At 38.3% G+C, this 22,038-nt stretch overlaps 1 protein-coding gene across 3 annotated transcripts in view; it reads right to left on the bottom strand.

Annotated features, from left to right (window-relative positions):
• sh3pxd2aa (SH3 and PX domains 2Aa) overlaps positions 1-22,038 on the bottom strand; it is a 145,219-nt gene that overhangs the window by 50,524 nt on the left and 72,657 nt on the right. For 2 of the 3 annotated variants that reach the window (XM_088635716.1, XM_088635714.1), the window contains exons 6-8: positions 20,222-20,250; positions 8,995-9,039; positions 58-186 (exon numbers count right to left, since the gene is read on the bottom strand). In XM_088635716.1, coding sequence (XP_088491842.1) covers positions 58-186; positions 8,995-9,039; positions 20,222-20,250 — 203 coding nt within the window. The remainder of the gene's footprint in view (positions 1-57; positions 187-8,994; positions 9,040-20,221; positions 20,251-22,038) is intronic. The other variant, XM_088635715.1, reaches the window with a different exon arrangement.

Raw genomic sequence — 22,038 nt, 5'->3', positions numbered from 1 at the left:
AAGAAGACTGAATGTGCAGCACAGCAATAGGAAGATGATGGTTTGGGGGGTACTCACCACTCTCGTTCTTCTCTATTACATCCACCACCTCTCCGGCCTGCAGGCTGATCTCTGAGTTCTCCTGTTTCTCATAGTTGGCCACCACCACATACTGCTCCAGCACCATGGGATCTGAGTTGTCGGCTCCTGGGGAGGGGAAAAAGCAAGCCGTCAGCCAGCTTCCAGCCATGGCTCCCCGCGAGCGACCACCGGGCACCCGACACGCCATAGGCCAATTCTTCAGTGGACCCCAGCCAATCAGAACACAACCTCGGCTCAATGCATATTCCCAGGCGTCTGGCCATATAGCTGAATCGTCCTCTGGCCCACACTGAAGCACAGAGGAACATTTGAAGAAAGAAAAGAAAAAAGGGTGAAGCGTTGAATTATCTGGGATTCTTTAGCTAAAGGGGTTCCATGTTGGCAGTTTGGCCTCCTCCATAGTCCAATGGGTGGCAGAGAGAAAAAGAAAGAGGGAGCCACAGACAGCTGAGGATGTGACTCTGGAATGGAAGAAAAGAAAAGTTTCCCCTGGAAAATAAACAGCCTGCTAAAAGGCTCCTTCTCCTTTCCGAGGCTGGAGCTGGAAAGCGAGTGGGGGGTTGTGTACGCCAATCATAAGAGTCTACACTACAGCCCTTAAATAGAAACATATGAGTGGGACGGAGTTCTAGAGAGAGAGGCTGGGCCTCTGTTTATATGAAACACAAGAGGAAAGCATTTTACTCGGGTTAGCCAGTTGAGGGCTTTTTTTCCGTTTCATTTTTAACCTTTTGAGTGCTGGGAATTGATCTAGCCAGTTATTGTTCTTCACTGTTACAACTCTAAGATCAGTAGCTGTTTTTTTAAGATAATAACAAAGGACCTGTAGGATATTCAAAGGATTTTTCTATGCTTGAAGAGGTCTTGTCTGCACACTGGAGGTTTGAAGGAATGGATAAAGACACTGTGAAGCAGACTAGTGACAACTGGGGTGAAGGCGCACCTTCGTAATCTAAAATAACTCAAATATGACAGCCTGAGATTTGGATCTTATTTCTATATTTCTATATTTAATAACTTGCAACAAAGCTTGTTCTTAAATTTAGTTATCTAGCGATCCGAGCAAAAGAACATCAAGTGCAGCAAAAGTAATGCTCATATTAAATCTGCATTAATATATTCCTAAAACAAAACAAACAGTTTTCACGTACTTTATGTGGGAAAACTTCAAAATGTGTGAATTGCATCAAAATGTCTTCAAAATATATACTTTACCTAGAGAGAATACAAAATAAGTCCAGGACTGCACATGTGAGAAAATTGTTGAGAAAATTCAAATAAAAAATAGTGCTGGGACAAAATTGGACAAGCTTTAAACCAATTATGTTTTACCACAGTCACACACTTTTTGGGAATATCAAAGTGCTCATCCTTCTCAGAGCTCAATTCAAATAAAGTCAGCAAATGACATTCATTTTGTACATTCATTTTCCCCCATCACTAGACAGTAATCTAATCACAATTCCCATCCCAAAAGTAAGCAAAAACATATATGCTGCAAATCAAATGAATGTGAACTAAGATATGCATTCATCCAACAACTGGTTGTGAAGGTGTGAAACACTACATTTTGTGCATGTTTTTTATGCTGACATTTATGAGAGACCTTTAAAGCCTTTTAAAGGAAACTCTTGTGTCGAAGCTCTCAGCGTGAAGAGCTGTATGGAACTTCAGGCTATGCCTTCAACAGACTAAGTCATGTGACACTAAGATCATGTGAGACAGTCAGAGGATTGAAGACACTTTGACAGTCTGAAATATGTCGTGGTAAAATATATTGAAAATCTCTTTGAAAAGATCATGAAGAAATATGTCTCGCACAGAACCTTTTAACAACCTCTAGTAAACGGCTTGCGAAAAAGATCATTTGGAATTTTTGACATTATTGAAGCTTGTGAAAATTAAATTCCCTTCAGCTTGGGTTAAAAAAGTGTCCTACTCGTCTAAACACTTATTATAAATACCACAAGAACTCACACATTGGGCTACATCAGGGTTAAGACAAGCCACAAACTGGGCACAAATATTAGGATCCAAATATTTTCCATTTGGGCTGGGATTTGAAATGTCCTGTTAACAAGACAAACACTAAGCTAAGCGGCAGAAAGAAGGGAGACAGCTCCCCTTTAGTGGTACAGTATATCAAACATCCTGTAGACCTCTCTGACCCTAGCTCAGGTCTCTACCTCAATAGGAGGGAAATGTGCCTTAGTCATTTTAAAGTAGGGTAAAACAAAATCAATACCACAGTTCCACTTTCTTTCCCATAATTCAAAACTATTTCAATAATAATACATTATAGCAACAACGATATGTTGCAAAGTACCAGGATGTTCAATAAGAAGACAGAGAAAAGATTAAAAGATCCTTTTAAAAAGGATCTGCTTGGAATATGTTAGATCTAAATTTCTGGCTCCAGGAGCCAGGCTTTGTAAAGTAGCTTGTGGAAAAATGTGTTCATTTACCAAACACTGATGATTAGCTTAGATTTTATACTTAAGAAAGACGATTGAGAACATTTACAATTACCACAGGGTTTTTAGTGGGGTAATTAGTATTACAGATCTTACTCGAGGAGACAACAGCCGTGTTGCAACCACAAGGTTAGGTGTTTAGAGCCTTACTTTCTTCGGTCCTCGGTCACCACTAGACGGCAACTGCTCTCCCATTTTCCAAAAACTACCATACATCTAACAGCCAACTGCAGAAACATCAAGAGAGTTAGGCCCCTGTTCAACCTCTTCACAACAGCAGACGTGTGTGAGTTGTGTAGTCTTTATCACGCACAACAGCCTCATCAATCAGGATCACCTCATCAATAAAAAATCCTGGCAACAAAACTACTTACTAGCTTGGAATTTCTCACAGTGAAAACTCAGCAGCTTACTCATCATCATCTTACTATACATCTAGTCTATTACTCAGACTTTTCATGTAAACTTAAAGTTGTTTTTTTAGAAAAAGGAAGGCCCCATCATTTCCTTATCTGAAATCCATAATGATGCACCTATGGGACTGGATGCTATTTATTAGTCCAAAGGCTAATTTAAGTATTCATTCATGAAAACAGAGGTGTTTTTCATCAGTAGGAGCAGAAAGTTGAACATACTGTATTAACATCTATTTTGTCCACATAAAATTATCGAGAATAGGATGAGGTCAGTGCTTAAGAATGGTTTTGAGTACAATGTGCCAGACACTATGAAATGTCTCCAGGGAGAGAACCTGAGATCTTTCAGTCCAAAAAAGCCAATTCCAGCCACTCTTTAATTAGTCGTGTGTCACCCTATTTAGACTGGCAGAGTTCTCACAGACACAAGCCTCCTGAGAAAACCATGTCTGTTATAAGAAGCCCAGGAAAATAAAAAGCCCAAACAAAACTGCCTGTGGTGGATTTATAAACTCTGCTACAAAGGCAAGCTCAAAACGTAGCCAGCAAATTAATGCACAGACAGCAGTAAACTTCACACAACAGAGGGGCACAGCTTTGACATTTTATTTTGATTTACATTTACACAAATAAACAGCTGCTGTCACTTTTAATTTCCAATTCTTTCATATTTACACTTTTGCAGTGTAAATTTTAAATTGTTAGCTTTCCACATAGAAGAATGACTCAGCTTCCTTGAATGGCATTAATTATTTTTTAGTCCAAATCTACCAAGCACTTTGAACACATTATTTTTATTGACCTTTCTGTTGTTTTTATCTTCAGGACTGCAGTCATACTACACTGGCATTTCGCAACGGAATCTCCAAGCAAAAGGATTATGCTTAAAGCAGGGTTTTTGATCAAATAACAACTACAATTACAAAGCTTTTTAGTCAAAAACAAAGAATTTATTGCACTCAGTCTTTGGAAATCGTAAAATAACAACTATAACTACGTCACCATTTTTAAAGACTAATAACTTTGATTATTACAAGTTAACATTTCAAAGGCTTTACAATTTTATAGTATTTGACCACAACCTGGGTGCCAAGTGACTTCTTAGAAAAAAAAAACATGAGAAACAGAAGATTATAGACAATGTGTAATAATACTGGACCTTCAAAGTACCTCTTTCCTATTATGGGCACTCTGAATTCAAAAAGTACATTCCTCTTTCTATACAGCCACAAAAGGTTGTAAATTGAGTCAAATATATTTTGTCCAGAACTGTCTAATGACAAGAAGGTTCTTCATAAAATCTATAAAATTTCATCATGGCTAATGTCTCTAGACCTATGCTTACATTTAATTTCTATGAATTTTTCAAACTATTAGTTATAAATCTATTTTCTGCTAACCCTAGACTGTCAGTCTTTATGGTGGCAATCTGCTTTTTTGGTCAAATGAATTCAACAACGTGGGAGAACGTAAATTATCGTCACAGCTGACCTGTACCTAGGCCTGTACAGACAGATAGTAAAGGAAAACATCTGCCTCACCCGTAAGACTTGATGGTGTATTTTACTGCAAGCCTTCTTTCACATCAGCCATCTGTTTCATACACAACCACAATATTTGGCTGTCGCCATTACATATTAAAATTCCATGCACTATTAATCCATTCACAGGTGGCTATAGAAACAGTCTCTTTGGCAGGAGAACGGAAACAGTCTTTGATGTGAATAATAAGCAATTGATGTTTTTTGATCATTTTCACCCCCCACAAGAGAAGTTTAATATTATATCAACGTATAAAGCACAGCTAGAGTCAAAACTTTAAATGTATTACATTCAAATCATAAATGCTACGAAACTCTCTTTACATGTAAGTAGCTTTTTTTGACCTGTTACCACATGACTCTGTTTTCTGCCTAGAAGAAATTAGGAAGGATTCAGCTTTTCCAGAAAATTGAGCTTATGTTGGGCTTCTCAAAATCATTTGGAAGCTGAGTGAGTGAGAGAAGCAAAAGCCGACGGACATGTTTGTATTCCCATTGCACTCGATCCCTTCTATCCTCTCTTTCAGAAAAAGAGAGCACCTTCGAAGACTTAAGAATGTAAGATGGTCACAGTCAAGCGGAGGCCACTTGGCCCATCTAGCCCATTAGACAGTTAGCAGTTAATTGATCTGAGGATCTCATCCAGCCACTTCTTGAAAGAAGCCAGTGTAACGGCTTCAACAACGTGGTAGGTGCTATTCCAGACTCCCACAACCCTTGGGGTAAAAAAATGCCTCCTGTTCTCAGTTTTAAATGTACGGTACTTCCACCCCCACTTGCTCGTCCAAGTGCTCTCTCCAAAGGAAACTGTTGAGACCCACCACAGTGGAGAACACCCAAACAGGCCAATAAGTGACAAGTGCCCATGGTTGCAGCAACAGTCAATGTAAAGGGATCCCTGGAGGATGCACCACAGCTATGAGAGGTGTAGCAAGCCAAGGCCTTGTGTAATAGTCAAAGCCTGTCTGGCATTTCTCGGAATTTAAGCTCAATTAAACATTGAACATGCTCAAAGATGTTTAAATTGAGAAGTATATTACAACTAGGCAGGAACAAAATTGTATATGCTGAATACTTGAGAATAATATAGCCATAAAAAGCTACATTACTAGTAAAATATTCTAACTAAATGGAGGACGGTAACAAAAGATTCCACGCCAACAGATACCCTCCGAGTTTCTTAGTGAAAATTAGGCTTACTTCTTAATAACTTTGGCCTGGATCCTCACCTAAGTGGTTCTACAGTTGTCTGCTGTAGTTACCATTACAAATTCATATATTGTGTAGCTGTACTATATATTCATAACACTAACATGTAAACAATACCACCTGACTCAGCAAGTAGAAAAAATGAAACCCTTATTATTTTACCATAGATTATATAATTGCTCACTTTAATATGAAAACTATTAATTGCAAAAGACAAAAAGCTTATTAGTTGGGAAATGAGCTTACCCAGTGCATTGTACAGTTAGTTAATGATCCATGTATTTAAGCTGTGCTTAATTAAGCAATTTAATGCTGATTAATGTCCTATGATAAAGAAAGCGAAAAAAACAAAAAAAACACCAATCCACTTCTTCATTTACAATCTGTTGGAGTTCTGCTTGAGTCACACAGGCAGACTCTGTGGAGCCAAAGACTAAAAATTCAAGAGTTTATCACTCATTCCTTCTGGAAGAGCTGGCAGGCACTACATTAGAGTTTAGACTCTAAAATCAACTGCTATCTGTTTCAGAGAATGAGGACTGGAGTAAAAACAGGAGCAATTATTTTGAGTGAAATCTGCATATACTGTAAAAACGTATTAAAAAAGGGCTTGTTTATAGACAACATTAGACAGCAGCCAGAGGAGCCTGGAACAGAATCAGACTAATCATTTTGTGACCTAGTTTGTGCTTGTTTTTGAATCTCACTCGGAACTGCAGAAAACAAGTGTTGGCTTTTTTTTCTGCTTCCCAGGGTTTCTGCTTTTTATTATGCTCTGACATCAGTAAGATCCAGCAGGAAGAGCAGCTCAGCTCTCAGTTCATTTTGGTCCTTGGGCTCATCTGACCAGGCACGTGCCCACAGCGTGTGAGAAGACAGGGCAAGCGCAGATCCAGGATTCGGGTTGTGCAATATGATGAAGGCAACAGCATTGGCAAGAAACGCAAAGACTATAATACAACTGGATTAAAAGAAGTAGAAACAAGGGAAAATATGAGAGGGATGGCTGGAAACCAGGAGGCAGGTTTATGTTAACAATATACATGTAAATGCCGAATAATTTAGCCCATACTTAGTCAAGTTATATCTAATTCTGTCCTCAGACCTTTTTATGATTTTTGAAAAGGCCGTCTTCAAACTTGAAAGGCTTTGTTGATTTACAGTGTTTATAGTTGTACTAGCCCTCTCCTTCGGTTCCAAAGAACTTTTGTTTTGTTTTTTGTTATTCATTCCCCTTTTTCAAGTTAAGCAGCATGCACACAAACGCTAGACTCTAGATGAAAAGTAGCCAGGTTAGATCAGGTCATCTCTTATTCTATAACTTAGAAATTCACAGGTTCAATCACTACCAGCGAAATCTCTGGAAGCCTTATAAACTAGTCGTTTCACACCTAAAGACAGTTATACTGTTAGGCTGGGCTTGGAGGAGGGAGAACGGGCTTTAGTCACTCCAATTAAATAAAACATTTTGTGGATTGTATATATACAGTACCTGTGATAATCTGTGGTGATTACATCTCTGTCACAAATATACAGCATGTATGATATAAGTGACTTCAGAGACAACTGTTACAAAAACACACACCAGAGCGTATCAAACCTAAATATTCACCAGGGCACTGCTGCTCATATGCTAAGCATCACCTAATTTAGGAACAAACCATGGTTTAACATAAGAAATTCAGCCTATCTGGCTCATTGCTTATTTATTAAATACTTGATCCAAAAATCTCATTCAGCCTTTTCTCTAAAAAAAGTCCAAGTTGACTTCAGCAAAACATATGTGTTCAATATTGACAAGAAGAAGTACAATTGTGTGTTATTAGTTCAAAAAGACAGTGTTTGTCTATTATTGTGACTTAGTTGAAGATCAGACCGCATTTTTATGAGTAATTAATGCCGAAATCCAGGTGATTTCAAAGGGTTCACAAAGTTTTTCTTGCAACTGTAGAATACTTCAAAAAAAGCTTGAAAACTTCAAGGTCTTGCTATTTTGAACGAGTTGAATCTAATAATTCTTTCAAAGTTTTTTGTCCCATTTTTAAATCAATTTCTTTTGTTAAATTCTGTATTTATCCAGATAAGTAAATTGAGAACAAAATCTCATTTACAAGCTGGAAATTACCCATTCGTATAGTGGGGCATTTAACAGAGCAACTTAGCTAACTTTCAATCCTGGCTCAAGGATACAATATCAGTACCACACCTGGAACTTGACTCTACAACTGTCACACCCAGGCTGGGAGCAGCTCGCATAGGTAACTGCAGCATTCCCATGAGCACTCGCATTCCACCCGAGCCCGTGAGGACCAGGACAGTCTGCCTGTCTGTGCAGCCGTCTCCCTTTCAAGCTTCCAATCAATTCTCCAATTAGGTACTGCATTTAATTCCCGGAACCCCATTGAACCAGTGCTCTAATGTTTAGCTACACTGAGTAGTGCAATTCCCTGCCTGCTCTAGAAACCTGCTTTTAAGCGATTCCAAATCTCAGAGACACCGCTTGCCTTCGGCTTCCTGATCTTCTTCAGCAGTCTGCACTGATTCCAGCGGCATGCCTTGTCCTCTAAGCCTCACCGCGCCAGGCTCCCCAGTCAGCCTCAATTCTCCAGGCTCCCCAGTCAGCCTCATCTATCCAGGCTCCCCCTGTCAGCCGTAATTCTCCAGGTTTCAGCCTCTCCACACCATACTTCCCTATCTGTCTGCCTGCATCAGCTGGCTCTGCTTCTCTCACCCTTTGGATTTTGGAGTCCCCTAGTTAGATCTCAGCCTGTCATTCAGACCACAGCAGTGTGCTACAATCGGACACAGTGACACAACACCCCTCTGATCTGGAGTCCAGAGCCTTAAACACTCCACTCTGCCGCCTCATTTCAGTACTCTCAAGCAGAGAGGGGCAGTGTAAACAGAGCAAAGAGAAAATAAAATAAGCCCCCCCACCCCCCGGCCAAACCATCCACTTAAGTATAGTTTTGCAAAATCCAAGCGAGCGCATCTGGAGTGAGATGAAGCAAAACAAAAACTGCAGTGGAGCAAAAGAACACAGAGCTTTGACAGTCAGCCTGTCTACATATCCTGAGAAAACATGCTTCACGCCAGTGATGAAAGCAGTTATGATTATGTACATTATAACCAGGCTAAGAAGTGACAACAAATGAATCACACACTGCAGAGAAAAGAAAAAGGTGCATGCTGAGTGCGAATGGGTTACAAATATGAATGCAAACCGAACCCATGCTGTTTTCACCACAATTACCACAAGAGCCATGAATATACCTGGTGCCCCTTTCTTCGGACTCTGGGACAGACTGTACATCCATACTGCACAGCCCCAAGAATGGCAGAGGGGAAAGAAAATAAACAATTATTGGTCCATTCAGGCTGAAACACCTCATTTGAAACATGCATTAAAATCTGCACATATCAAGGTTTCGCAAGCCAGTCAGAATGCTGAAAATGCACTGCAAAAAAGTATTCATGGTAAAAACTCAGTTTTCAAAATGTTCTGCACTCTTGCATAATGCTCCCAACAGATTTTTTTCAGTACATTGATATTCTTGTTAAAGAGGTTTCATTAGGATGTATAAACTTAACACGTACATTATTCATCTAACACCTGTGACATTTTATTGCTTTGGTATGATGACTTTAATGTCTAAATCCATTCTAGAGATTACATTTGTGTGAACGAGACTTAATTAAGGAGTGTGTAGTGTATTTATAATGGCTGCTTTTTCTACAGATGAAAAATGAAACAACAACGGCAATAAAATCATAACAACAATGCATTAGAGCAGGAAAATTTAAATCTAAGTAAGAATTCATAATTTGAGATGAGTACTTTTAAGCACTATATACAATGGATTACTATTTTTATTATTCTTTATGCTATATCAACAAGGTATATATAATTTTTCTATTGCGAAAGGAATGCTATTTTTGTGCTGTGCTGAACAGGAGGATTAAATTGGGAAAGAGTAAATTAATATCACCCAAAAAGGTACTGATAGAATCACAGCTGTCATTTAAACATAATGACCTCTAAACTATGGGAACTCTTGCAATTATTGTACAGCAACCGATCAAAAATAAATGAGATATTCCCTAAAAAATAGTTTGACATCGATTCCAACAGGGGACAGTTTATTAGGAGCTGAGATAAACTTGATGCTGAATTAGTGCTCGAAAAAAACCTTTCAGTCTCTTGAAATGTTTTACAGCTGCTGAAGAACCTATGTATTGCCATCCTGTTGGATCTCCTGAGGCCCAAGCTGAAAGGCTGCAATTTTTCAGGCCAGTTCAGGAAATCAAACGTCATACATCAGCATGCAGCTAACACAGGCAACGAGAAAGAAAAACACTCGTGAGCAACGCGTGAAAACTATAAGGAAACTGGGGCCATCTACTTCCACAATGAGGCATGACGTCGGAAGAACAGGGTTTCAATTTCTAGTGCTTACCATTTGTCCGCTTTCTGAAAGCCATTACAGTACCAAGGCAGTTCTCCAACACTGTTGTCAGCAAGTTTAATTAAATTAATGATGAGAGATAAAACAAAAGCAAAATACAAAAACAAAAATAAGTCTGGCCCGGTTGTCTTTTCGAATATTTGATCCTCTTGCTCTCCCTGCTGCCCCCAACTGTGACCAAAGTAAACAAAAACTGAATTTCACATTACAATATGTTATAGTAGCTTTAAAACAACAAACAAAGCTATAAATATTTTGGCAAATTCTTTAAATGCCTCAGGAATGTAAACAGCTTGTTGAAGGTGACTGCAGTTAAACTTCTTCAATTGGACACACAGGCCTTTTTTTTCTTTTTGTACAGCTCTCGACATCTGATTGATATTAGCCCAGACCACTGCACCCATACTGTTGGCTAATTCCTTCCAGGTTTCTCTGACAACCAAAATGTCTCATAAACGGCAATGTTTTCTTGTCTGTTTTGTGTCTGCGTTTTGATTTTTTTGTTCTCGCTTCTTAAACACACAAGCTCTCATTCCCCCTCACCTAGGAATGTGGAGATGGCGAAGACCAAAGTGCCTGGTTTCACAATCCCTGTTTGTTTGCTGGGTCTCGTTTTTTGGAATTTCGACTTCAAGGCACTATTGAGCCAGCTTCCTTTTTTTTCATTGGCTTAGATTTAAACTCCAGCTTCCTGTCTCAACCCCCACAGCCTCCACTGCTTCATATCTACAACTAAATCCCAGAGTGGACAACAGTGAGGAGTTTTGCAAGAATGCATTTCTTGGACAGAACACAAGAAAGCATGAGATTTATGACGGATGTTGGTGTGCTTTAGAGAGACTTTTCCTTGCTGACAAACAGTTGGTAACAGCCATGGGCTTGAAAAACATTTATAACAGCAGAACTGTAAGGTTTCTGTCAGAGCTGATGACAAACAGGAAACTAACTAGCAATTCATTTCTCTGTAGCCAGTGACCTTTGCAAGCTACCTGTGACAGGTCATTGAAGAATTGCATTTTGAGATTTAGTGAGAATATGCAACACGGTGACACGAGATTAGTTTTCTGCAGCAATGGTGTGGGTGGATGTCAAACAGAAGATATTCTACAGCTGTTAAGCAGCCCAGTCTTTTTTTGTAATTCACCATATTCTGACTCACGCAGAGAACTGTTTGCTTTCTAATATTTCTCATTTAATGAGGGTGGAGTATGAATATGACATGAGAAGAAAAACTGGCACCTATAGTGATAAAATATTTTAGTCAATGTTAAACATTAAAAACAGATTTTTTTATATGGGTTATCTCCTCATTTTCCAATTGGCTCAACTTTTTTTAATCAAAATAATAGTTTGGAGATACATTTTTCTGTTTACTGCCACATTTCAATAGTGTCAAATTTCCTGGTGGTTATTTTATATCACAGTATTTATTCCACCTTAAGAAGTCTAGAAATACAGTTGTATCTCTTGATTTCTGAAAAACAGAACACCTACGTAGTGGACTGAATACAATAATCTATATGTAAAGCTACTACTTTCCATTTCAAGACTTAAGAGAAAAAAATTACATTTTTTTAATTTTAGAAGTAAGAAGGTTTAACCAACAGGAATATTCATAATCATAAGAAACTGGAAACATTAGTGTCCAATTATAATGTTAAACATATAAGTAAAATTCTGTATATTTGCAATGAATGTACAGTACACAATAAAAAACAGTTGAGCAATTTGGTAAAATACTGCATTATGTAACTCTGACTGAGAGGAAGAAAAATGTTCCCTTAACTTAGGAACTAGGGAAAATAATGGTCCATTATTTTAAAAAGTGGAATTAACTCTTCATTTGAATAACTTTGAGGAAACTAATGAATGAGTAACGCGTCAGTAAGCATTTTGCTTAATGAAGAACAAACACTTTTTCCCAGAAACCTGAAAAGTGTAGAAATGCACCTCCAGTTCTCAGTTTTAAATACACTCGCCCATAATTGCCACTTGTATCCACTAGTTGTGTTTTGCTGTTTGAGGAGTCTGAATGGGTGAATTGAGTTCCCTAATAGTCTTCTCTGTTCAGGACTAAGCAGGGTAGTCCTTCCCCCCAGGAATGTATCTGGTCAATCTTCTCTGGACTTAGCTTTACCTTGGTAACTAAAAGTTTACACAATATTCTAAATTAATATAATTTATCAAAAAAAAATATTATAATTCTTAATATTATATATATATACTATATATATATTGACATATACATGACACCCGGAGAATGGCATAAATTGCAGACACAGCTGTAACTTCAGAAGGATTAAATGGCAGGTAGAGAGAGCAGAAGTCTGTTTTAAGCACTTTGTGGTTCTGGCAAAATTTTCATGTCAAAGCAGAGTTCCATTAAAGCTTTTAAGGCAAGACCAACAACATATAATTATGGAACAAGTAATAAGTTTATTCCATGCTGAAAAGAAAAGAAAGAAAACACAACGTTTCAGCTGTGGAGCCTTCTTTGGCTGTGACACAGCCAAAACGTTGTGTTTTCTTTCTTCTCTTTTCAGCATGAAATAAACCTATTACTTGTTCCTTTGCAGCCTACACATGCTGACACAGCTACCTACTTGAACTACTTCAGCCTACTTCTGCTGCGACCAACTATGCCTTCCTCTTAATCTTTTTCCAGATCTCTTCATCATTCCTTCTCTTCCTCCCTGGGCTACTTGTCTCCTTCTCTAACTAATCCAGCATTCTGTCACAGTGATCTGTTCTAAAACCAGGCTTTCTAGCCACCTCCTATATATAATATTATAATAATAATAATAATAATAATAATAATAATAATAATAATAATAATAATAATAATAATAATAACGATGATGATGATGATCAAAACTTTCAAAAAACTCTTAAACAAGTGTCAGTGAAATCACAAGCAACCCCGAGAATGCAGGGGTAAAGTTATCCAAATCTACTGTACATTTCACAGAAGACAGAGAAAGCAGAATTACAAAAGCTATGCCTCAAAACGTAGATCTCTCATCTGAATCAAGAACACAAAAGCCAAATAACAATTTGCTTTGAAGTTCAATTTAAGCCAGGAGAGATTTGGAACAGTAAAACAGTAAATTTGGACAGATAAGCCCGAGATAAACCTTTACCTAATTGATGGAAAGGATAAAGTAGAGAAATAGAAAGGAACTGCGAGACCCCAAAGGACATCACCTTCTCAGGAACTGGTTCATGAACCTTTATTGATGATGTAACTAATGATAAGAGCATCAGAATGAATTATGAAGTCTAAATGCTTCCATACTTATTGGCCAGTAAACATATGCAACACTTCACCATGTAGCAAGACCCAAAACATACAGCCAATGTAACCAGAGAGTACTCAGAAGGAAAAATGTGGAAAATCTTAGACTGGCCAAGTAAATCTCCAGACTGACATCTATCTGGGCATGCTGAAGAATAAATTGAGGTCAGAAAACCCCAAGAATTGGGAAGAACTCAAAGAGGATGCAGAAAAAGAATCTCAAAGTTTTATACAAAGACTTTGGTGAGGTCAATAAGTCACAGACGTCTGCTGTTATTGCCTCAGAATGATATTTCAACCAAATACGCACACAATGAATATTACTTAACATGCTTTCCTAGTCACTTGAACTCACTAGGCTGAACATAAAGTATATTTATGTTTGAATATGATAAAATGTGTGAATGGAATTAACCCTCCTCCAGCCAAAAACATACATTGTACTTAACATTCATATGAATTTAATGATCACCATGTTTTGGCATGAAAACATACCAAATGTTTTGCCCACATTTGTGCAGCTCTCAAATCACCCATGTCACTTGGAAAAAATATTAAAGTTATGTATTGTTCCTCCTACATTGTTTTTATGTACTGTATATATTAAATATATAATTACCACATAAAACCTGCAAAATAATTATTTTCTCCAATAAGTGCCTCACTCATTCCACTGTAAAAATACACTGTGTTATAAACAAAAGATTCATGAAACAAATCATAAAGAAGGCCTCATCAAAAGGAATCTTATCCCCCATGTGAGTCCTCAATGATTACTTTACTATTATAATAAAGTGGAATGAGTCACACACTACATACTTCTCCTGGACAGCATTTTCTCCAAGAAATTTGCAAAGGAAAAAACAAATGTTAAAGAGTAGTTTAATAACAGCGCACTAGGATGCATAATTTCAGACCAAGACAGATTACTAGTATTTCCTTGTAGAAACGACTGCCATCTTTTCATGAAAAGAAAGAGGTAAATTCACTCCATGTAATAAATACACCTCACTATCTTCTAAATGGCAATATGAAGAATTGACATTAGAACCACTGTGTTTTGTGTGAACCGTCTCCGAGACGCCATCTCTTCAGGTTTGACTGAGCATCATGTGACTCAGTTTTTTTCTGCTGAGAGGCTTAAACTTGGGCAATTCCCAATTGGAAGTAAAAATATACATTGTTCATGAGCAACTCAAGACATGGCAAAGAAGAAAAAAAAAACTGAGAATCAAAGAAAAACCCATTCATCAATAGATCATTTAAATAGAATACAATTTAGAAGAGGAAGGGTTTATATACATCTGATATTTACAAAATTTTCATTGATTTTGCTACATAGACATGACTTTAGACTCGGAAGACGAGGATGTTGGACAGACTGAACTGCAGTGGATGCTAGAGGCATTCTAAATAGAGATTTTCTTGAAGAAAGATAGAGAGTGGGTGGCACACTGTGGATAAGACATTATAAGCAGTCGTCTGAAAAATACCTGTTTGCTCTATATTTGATGCACTATAGAAAACAAAAGCAGTGAAGTAAAATTAAACTGCTCAAAAGGATGACTGCATCCTTAAATAAGTGTTCTATAATTCAATATACAAAAGATGACACTCTTTGACTAGAGTAATTTATTTATTTAAAATAAGTCTTTCTTTAAAATGATATTCAAAATAAATAAAAATGCATTTTGGCTGATTAAATACAAATGGATGGTGATTGTGTGACGTGGCTGTTTGCTAAAGACATCCCGTGAAAAAACGTAATGGACTTCCAGATATCACCCATAATAGATATACACTGCAATGGAATGCAAAAATAATGGTATCCAGTTCTACCAGAGTACAGCATTAAAAGCATTTTTTTCAGTGCATCTGCTCCTAAGAACCACACTGTCTGTGCAAACATTGTCTGTCATTTACAGCCATTCATTATTTGACATGCAGCAAACTCCTCAGCACCTGACGGAATCCCACAGGCTGACTAACCCTGCCCCTGGTGCTGTGCTGTCTATACACCATTTATGGAATCCTAGGCATTATCAGCTAATGACATGATCTAGGCTAAAACTAGCATTTCTAGGCAATGTCAACTCAATCAGTGCACTGTGTTCCAGTAAGATCCTTTATGATCTCTCCACAATTTGGAAGCCCAGCAAGGCAGGGATAAAAAAGCTTTATGATCAATTCCATACACTGCAGGGGTTCATTTTCGCAGTAAGTCTTTATTTAAATTAATTACTGTATAATCATTTACGTTCAAAAGATGCCATCAGAACTGCCTCTGAAATCCTGGCTCAGGTTTTAGCACCAAAACAAACACCTGAACTTTATTTCTCACATCTCCAACAGCCAGGACTTTGTTTATTAAAAATCAGTCTCGCCTCCCCTTGTTGCACAGATCCTGTCAGCTTTCCCATCAAGTGCTCTGATACCTTGTTAACACTGTGATCTACACTCGCCGTGTATCAATCTGAAATGACTTCCACTTGCCACGTAAACATAGTTGCCTGACTCTCTCAACCCCCACCAACCCAGTTCACATCTGGCCTTCACATGCACAAAGACCAATGCACGCAGAAGTATCTGTGCACTGCTCCTCTGAAAAGACAAGTTACAGTCTATAAAAACTGTAATGAAATGCAACCTAAAAGACAGGACTTGCCGAGTCCCACTATAAATCGATTGCTATTTTTCCAGTGCTTTCAGTCGATAGAGGGAGCCTGATCAGAGTTTTATAAACTGACAACCTCTGCCTCCATTCCTTGGGTCTTCTGCCAGATGTCTGGGCAAATGTTCCGATACAAAATGACTTGGAAGGATCATTCACTGGTCTCACAGATTATCATTAACTTTTAATGTCATTTTAAACTTTAATGCTCAAATTGCTCTCCAAGGACAGCTTTATCCTTAATCCCAGCAGTGACAGCGCTCAGATCATATTTCATTTTCCAGATTAAACGGAAAAGACTGAAACTGAACCTCTACAGGGTGCAAAATAGGAATATAAGCACATTGTGCATTGAAGTGTACAACATTCCAGTGGTGTGCTATATTTCATGTAAGGATTGGAAGCTTTTGTCTTTTAAATCTGTAGTTTTACCTCAATATAGCTAGAACAGCACTGTATTTCTGACTATCAATACAACATACTGTAACAGATGTTTTCTCTTGTCACATTTTGCAAGAATATTTAGAGAATAAACAGCCACCTCACTCTAGAAACAAAAGTGGTGATCTGTTCCAGTCAGTTCTGCTTCAGCTTCAGATAAGCACCGACAAGTAAGGATTCATTAGAGTTCCAGTGAAGCCATAATGCAGTTTTAATGTATGAAATAAATGGCATAAATTGCAGATGCAGCTGTAACTTTAGAAGGATTTAATGGCAGGTAGAGAGCGCAGAAGTCTGTTTTAACCACTTTGTGGTTCTGGCAAAATTTTCATGTCAAAGCAGAGTTCCATTAAAGCTTTTAAGGCAAGACCAACAAAATATAATTATGGAACAAGTAATACGTTTATTCCATGCTGAAAAGAAAAGAGAAAACACAACGTTTTCGCTGTGGAGCCTTCTTTGGCTGTGACACAGCCGAAACGTTGTGTTTCCTTTCTTCTCTTTTCAGCATGGAATAAACCTATTACTTGTTCCTTTGCAGCCTACGCATGCTGACACAGCTAGCCACCTGAACATATAATTATTGTTATCCTAAGTTGAAGCTACAGCACAATATCCCACAGATATACAACACTTCCCTGTTTCCCTGTCATTGGTTTTAAATACAGTGTGCAGTGATTTCAGAGGAACTGGACTTTTTGTGCTGTAAATTATTAAATGAGTTGGTGGTGGGAAGTAAATTAATGAATAGGTTTTGAATCTGTACATATACAGTATACATAAATGAAGCTGCATATGCCTCTTTCAGATCATATTTCTGACATATTAACATGACCTGTAAAACAGAGGTGCTCCAGTGGTATATAACAGTAGGCAGTCTGGGGACAGAGAATAATCTGGAAGATGGTCACAGCAACAGTCTCCATGGCAGTGCCAGATGGACTTAAGTTACTTAATGAAATTGCAGGATCAACTTGGTCTGTTTCTTGCCAGCCAAGTTCATTCCAATTAGAATTAATGTCAGCTTGATGAAATGCCACCACCTGTTTGAGAGCCAACTGCACTATGAGACAACAAGTTTTCCTCTTAATCTACAGTATGTGGACATTTAGAGAAAAAAAACCTCAAGGGCAACACAGAGGCCTATCATGTGCTTGTTAATTGCTTTTTTTACAACTTCAGTATTTTAGGATTTATGATATATGGACAAAACCAGTACATTTGCATTGTGGCAGTACAATGTGTTCCCAGTGTTATTGATCTCTGCAATTACTCAAAGAATACAAAAAACATTATAGTCATCAAAAAGCACTGATATGTTAATTAGTAGTAGTCTTACAGACTGATCTTAATAAGTGCTAAATAATTTCAGTAGCTATTAGGCATTTTATATTACAAATTCTTGAGGCATGTTTATGACAGAAATATCCCTATTATCTAATTAAAGAGTATTTTTATGATACTACAAACATTAGGTTTAATTTCAAAACCTTGTTTTAAAATGTAGCTAAAACTAAATACATTTTATTTCATTTTTTCATTTATTTTGTTTTAATTTCCTTAAATTTTTCAAACTCAACCATGATTAATGCATTTTATCTTTGGGAGGCAAACTGAATCATTCAGAAAAATTAAACCTGTAGGTAATTAAACATAACCTAGTACTGGACTGAAAAATCACAACTGCTCATAGACATTAATGAGTCAGTGGAGGGTAAAATATTTTATCACTGCAATAGTCACCCATTGTATATCAGCTGTGATAACTATTATTAAATCAAATTTCCTGGCAGATTCTGATTTATTAATCAGTTAGCCGACGCCTATTCCTTCCTGCACTTTTATCTTTACTATATAAAGATCAGCATCATAAACTTGTGAAAACACAGACCAAAAAAATGTATTTGCAATAAGGAACAGTGCTCAACTGGGAAGAGGTTATGATTACAAATTGGTTTAGGTCCAAAAGTACCATATCACAGTTCTATTGCAGTAAACAGAAGGAAGAATGTGTTTCTTCAAAAACAGAAATTATGAGACTGAATCACTTTCAAGATTCTATTCATCACAGAATGTGAAGTTTGCAGCTGGTATCTGTACATGGCTGTAGAATACTGACAATGGCCTTTTTATCCCAGTAGTTCTTGACAAATGGCCTTCATTACACTATCATGGTCAATAAATCATATTTATATACATATAATTTCTCAAAATAAGATGATACTTTGTATTACATTATTGTCACTTTTAAACAGACTACTAAATAAAAGTATTAGCAGGAAACTGTACATACAATTTACCCCTATAGACATTAAAGACAGACAAAAGACAAGGTAAATATACAACTAAAGAATGCAGAACACAACTGAACTAGTATTTTAAGTCTATAATTATTTGAACTCTTGCAGTTTAATGGACTAAAAGCAGAATTGACATTGGTCCACTTCCTCTGACAATTCCTTTTCAAAATCCATCTAGCTAATTGCTAGAACTTTCCACTCCTTTCATGCAACCTTCTGCATACAATGGAAAAACCTATTAATATTGCCTTGCGCCTAACGATTGGTAAGACTGAACAGATGACACACCCCCCACACACACACACTCACATACTGTACAGTGCATACAAGCACACACCCAAACCCTACACACACAGCAGTTGTCAATGTTATTTCTCCACCCATCCCTGTTTTGACCCAGTGGATCAACACTGCATAGCTGAGCAAAGCAGGTGCAGTTCTTTCACGCCCTCCTTTCTGTTTAACCCCTTCCTCTCCTAAAGTTTTGTTCATGACAAAGCATTGCAGAGTGCTTTGTAACTGCTGCTTCTATGGCTTTGGCATACCTTTTAAAACATTCCTCAAGCAGGCAAAGAAATGATTTGCCTTGCCAGCACTACTTTTCCAAAATGCTCCAGTCCTTAAGTAATCAATCACCTGAGGCAAAGTGATCATGCTAACTGGAAGAGGTGGGACTGTTGCAGATGGGAGATTCCCCTGGGCCGACTCCTGGATCTCCTGCCTGAGGGCGGGGAAAAGATTTCCAGTCGTATGCTTTCACTCACAAAATCTCACTCTCACGCAACCTACAGTAGTAGAAATGTCTCGTCGTCTTTTGCAAAAAATGACCATCTCAGGAGTGTTAACCCCAGCCCTCAGGGGACACAAGGTCTTTTAGTTTCTCATTCCACATGAGCCGCCAATCACTCACTCCCACTATTTGCCTAATTCGGAGAAACTAAACAATACTTCGGTCAAGGATATATTAATGCTGACAGATAATTGAGGACTTTCGGTCCTTCAGAACTGTGACTGCATGTCTGATCTAGAGACTATAAAACAGGACTCTGATTGCTCCCCTGATATTTGAATTCCAAAGCCAATAATGTGGGACATCACAGTACAGCAGCTTGTGGTGAAGCAGAGTACCAAAGAATATTCCTTTTAGGGCGGTATAGTTTCTGAAATAATGTAATGCCAAGAAATCCAAAATGTGGATAAAACAAGAAGCAAGTGCATCCGCAGGAAGAAGGAGACAAACAAACACCCACCCACATGCAACAGGTTACAGGACTTTAAGGCTGCCAACAAACAGAAGCTCAAATGTTATGAAATCCAGTTTTCTTACCTGATTTCCGTTTCGAGGTGCCATAGTCTCTGAAAAAGAAACAACAACAGAAGGACATGGTTAGTGGAAGACAAAGGGCAGGACGAGGAGGGTGTGCACCCACGCTGGGATCCTATCGTCCCTATCCCTCATGAAGACACGGACCCAGGCAGCAGGAGAGAGAGAGAGAGGCACTGCTGTGAGACAGAGAGACCAGGAGATCGGGGGGGAGAGAGAGAGAGAGATGGGTAGGCCAGCTGCTGCTGTAGCACCAGACACCACCACATCATGTGACAACACACCACCACTTCCACCGGCTCCCTCTCACTCACTCAAAAAGAACGAGCCTCCTCTAGCTAGAAGAGGGAATCCGTAAACTCCCCACACTTAATGGATCGTTATTGGATTAACTCGTTAGCCACGAAGAGCATGGGGGCTGGCAGGTGGTGCACTTGCTGCTAGGTACAGTAGGTGGGTGGCTGGTCTGATGCAGTCAGCAGCGAAAGGGAGGGAGCGAAGCAGAGAGGCACAGCTCCAGTCTGCAGGCTCTATTTATAGAAATCCCTGCAACTGCTGCAAAGGCAAACCCCTGCGATGTGCAGCAGAACGACAGGCACCCAAATAGCTGTGTTCTGGGTGCTGGAATCCCATGTGGAGGAGGACAAACATTTTGGAAAGAAAAATGTTACATAATCTCTAACTAGGTTATAGCAGTACCAGCGACATGCAGCAAGGAAAGGCACCTTCTGTTTCTAACACACAAAACACAGAAGAATATCTTAAGATCTGTTTAAACAAAATAAAATGATCACCTCCAAATGATTAATTGCAGCATTTTACTGTGCAACTCTTAATACCTCATGTTTTTTTTTGTTTTTTTTCAAGCCTTCAAATTCAAATAGAAGCATCAACTACTGTGAGTCAGCTATTCATGTTGGAAGCTGCCTGTATTCATTTTTTCTGTAACTACCGCTTTCACATACATATATTGATACAAGAAAATTGTATAAGATGTCATGAGCATGACAACCTGATTCTGCATTATATACATCAAATAAATACAGCCACTACTTTATGACCACTGACATCTATTCTATTGCCTCTTGTCAAAAGAAGACAACAGTGACAGTCAAAAATTCAGAAGATGGTATATAGCTATACTGGTCACAACAAGAGACATTTTACCACTCAGCAGTAAATTCTATTGTCAAATTTTCTTGTGAAACATAGGAGTGTTTATATACTTATTTGCAGATCACAGTTACAGTACCTTACTTACCCCCAAATTGAAAACTCTTCCTAACGTGTTTTTTGGACATAGAGTGTAACTATAATTTTCCAGGCTAGTATCTACAATGACAGACTTGAAATGTGTTTGCTACCTTCTTAACTATGTCTTGTGCTTGTCTACAAATATCACAGGGACAAATGTCCAAGCCCAAGAGACAGCAGCTGCAAAAGAATTCATTTGCTCCCAGTCCTGAGAACTATACTTCTCCCTCAGCATAAACAAAGCTGACAATCCTGTCTGACATCCACTGGGGTCATCTGATTAGTTTACAGACGAAGCATGCTCTCTCTCTCACACCTAAACTCAAACCCCTCCACTCCAGAATTTCAAGAATAGCACATGGTGTAGACACTGTGAGACAATGGCGGAATATGTCCAGGCATTTCATTCTAAGCTGTGGATACAAATGGCCCTTTCATGTTAAGCTTCACCTCTTTTTCACTCTCCCTTCTCTTTTGCTCAATCTCAGTTATTGTGGGGCCCTTGAAGATGAATGATGCTCTTTCTGCATGCGTCTGTGAGATCATTCTGGAGACGCGAGAATGAG

Source organism: Lepisosteus platostomus, chromosome 6, assembly GCF_059453375.1.
Source record: "Lepisosteus platostomus isolate fLepPlt1 chromosome 6, fLepPlt1.hap1, whole genome shotgun sequence".
Taxonomy (NCBI): Eukaryota; Metazoa; Chordata; class Actinopteri; order Semionotiformes; family Lepisosteidae; genus Lepisosteus; species Lepisosteus platostomus.
The sequence above is the reverse complement of the archived record's forward strand: the minus strand, read 5'-3'. Positions and strand labels throughout refer to the sequence as shown.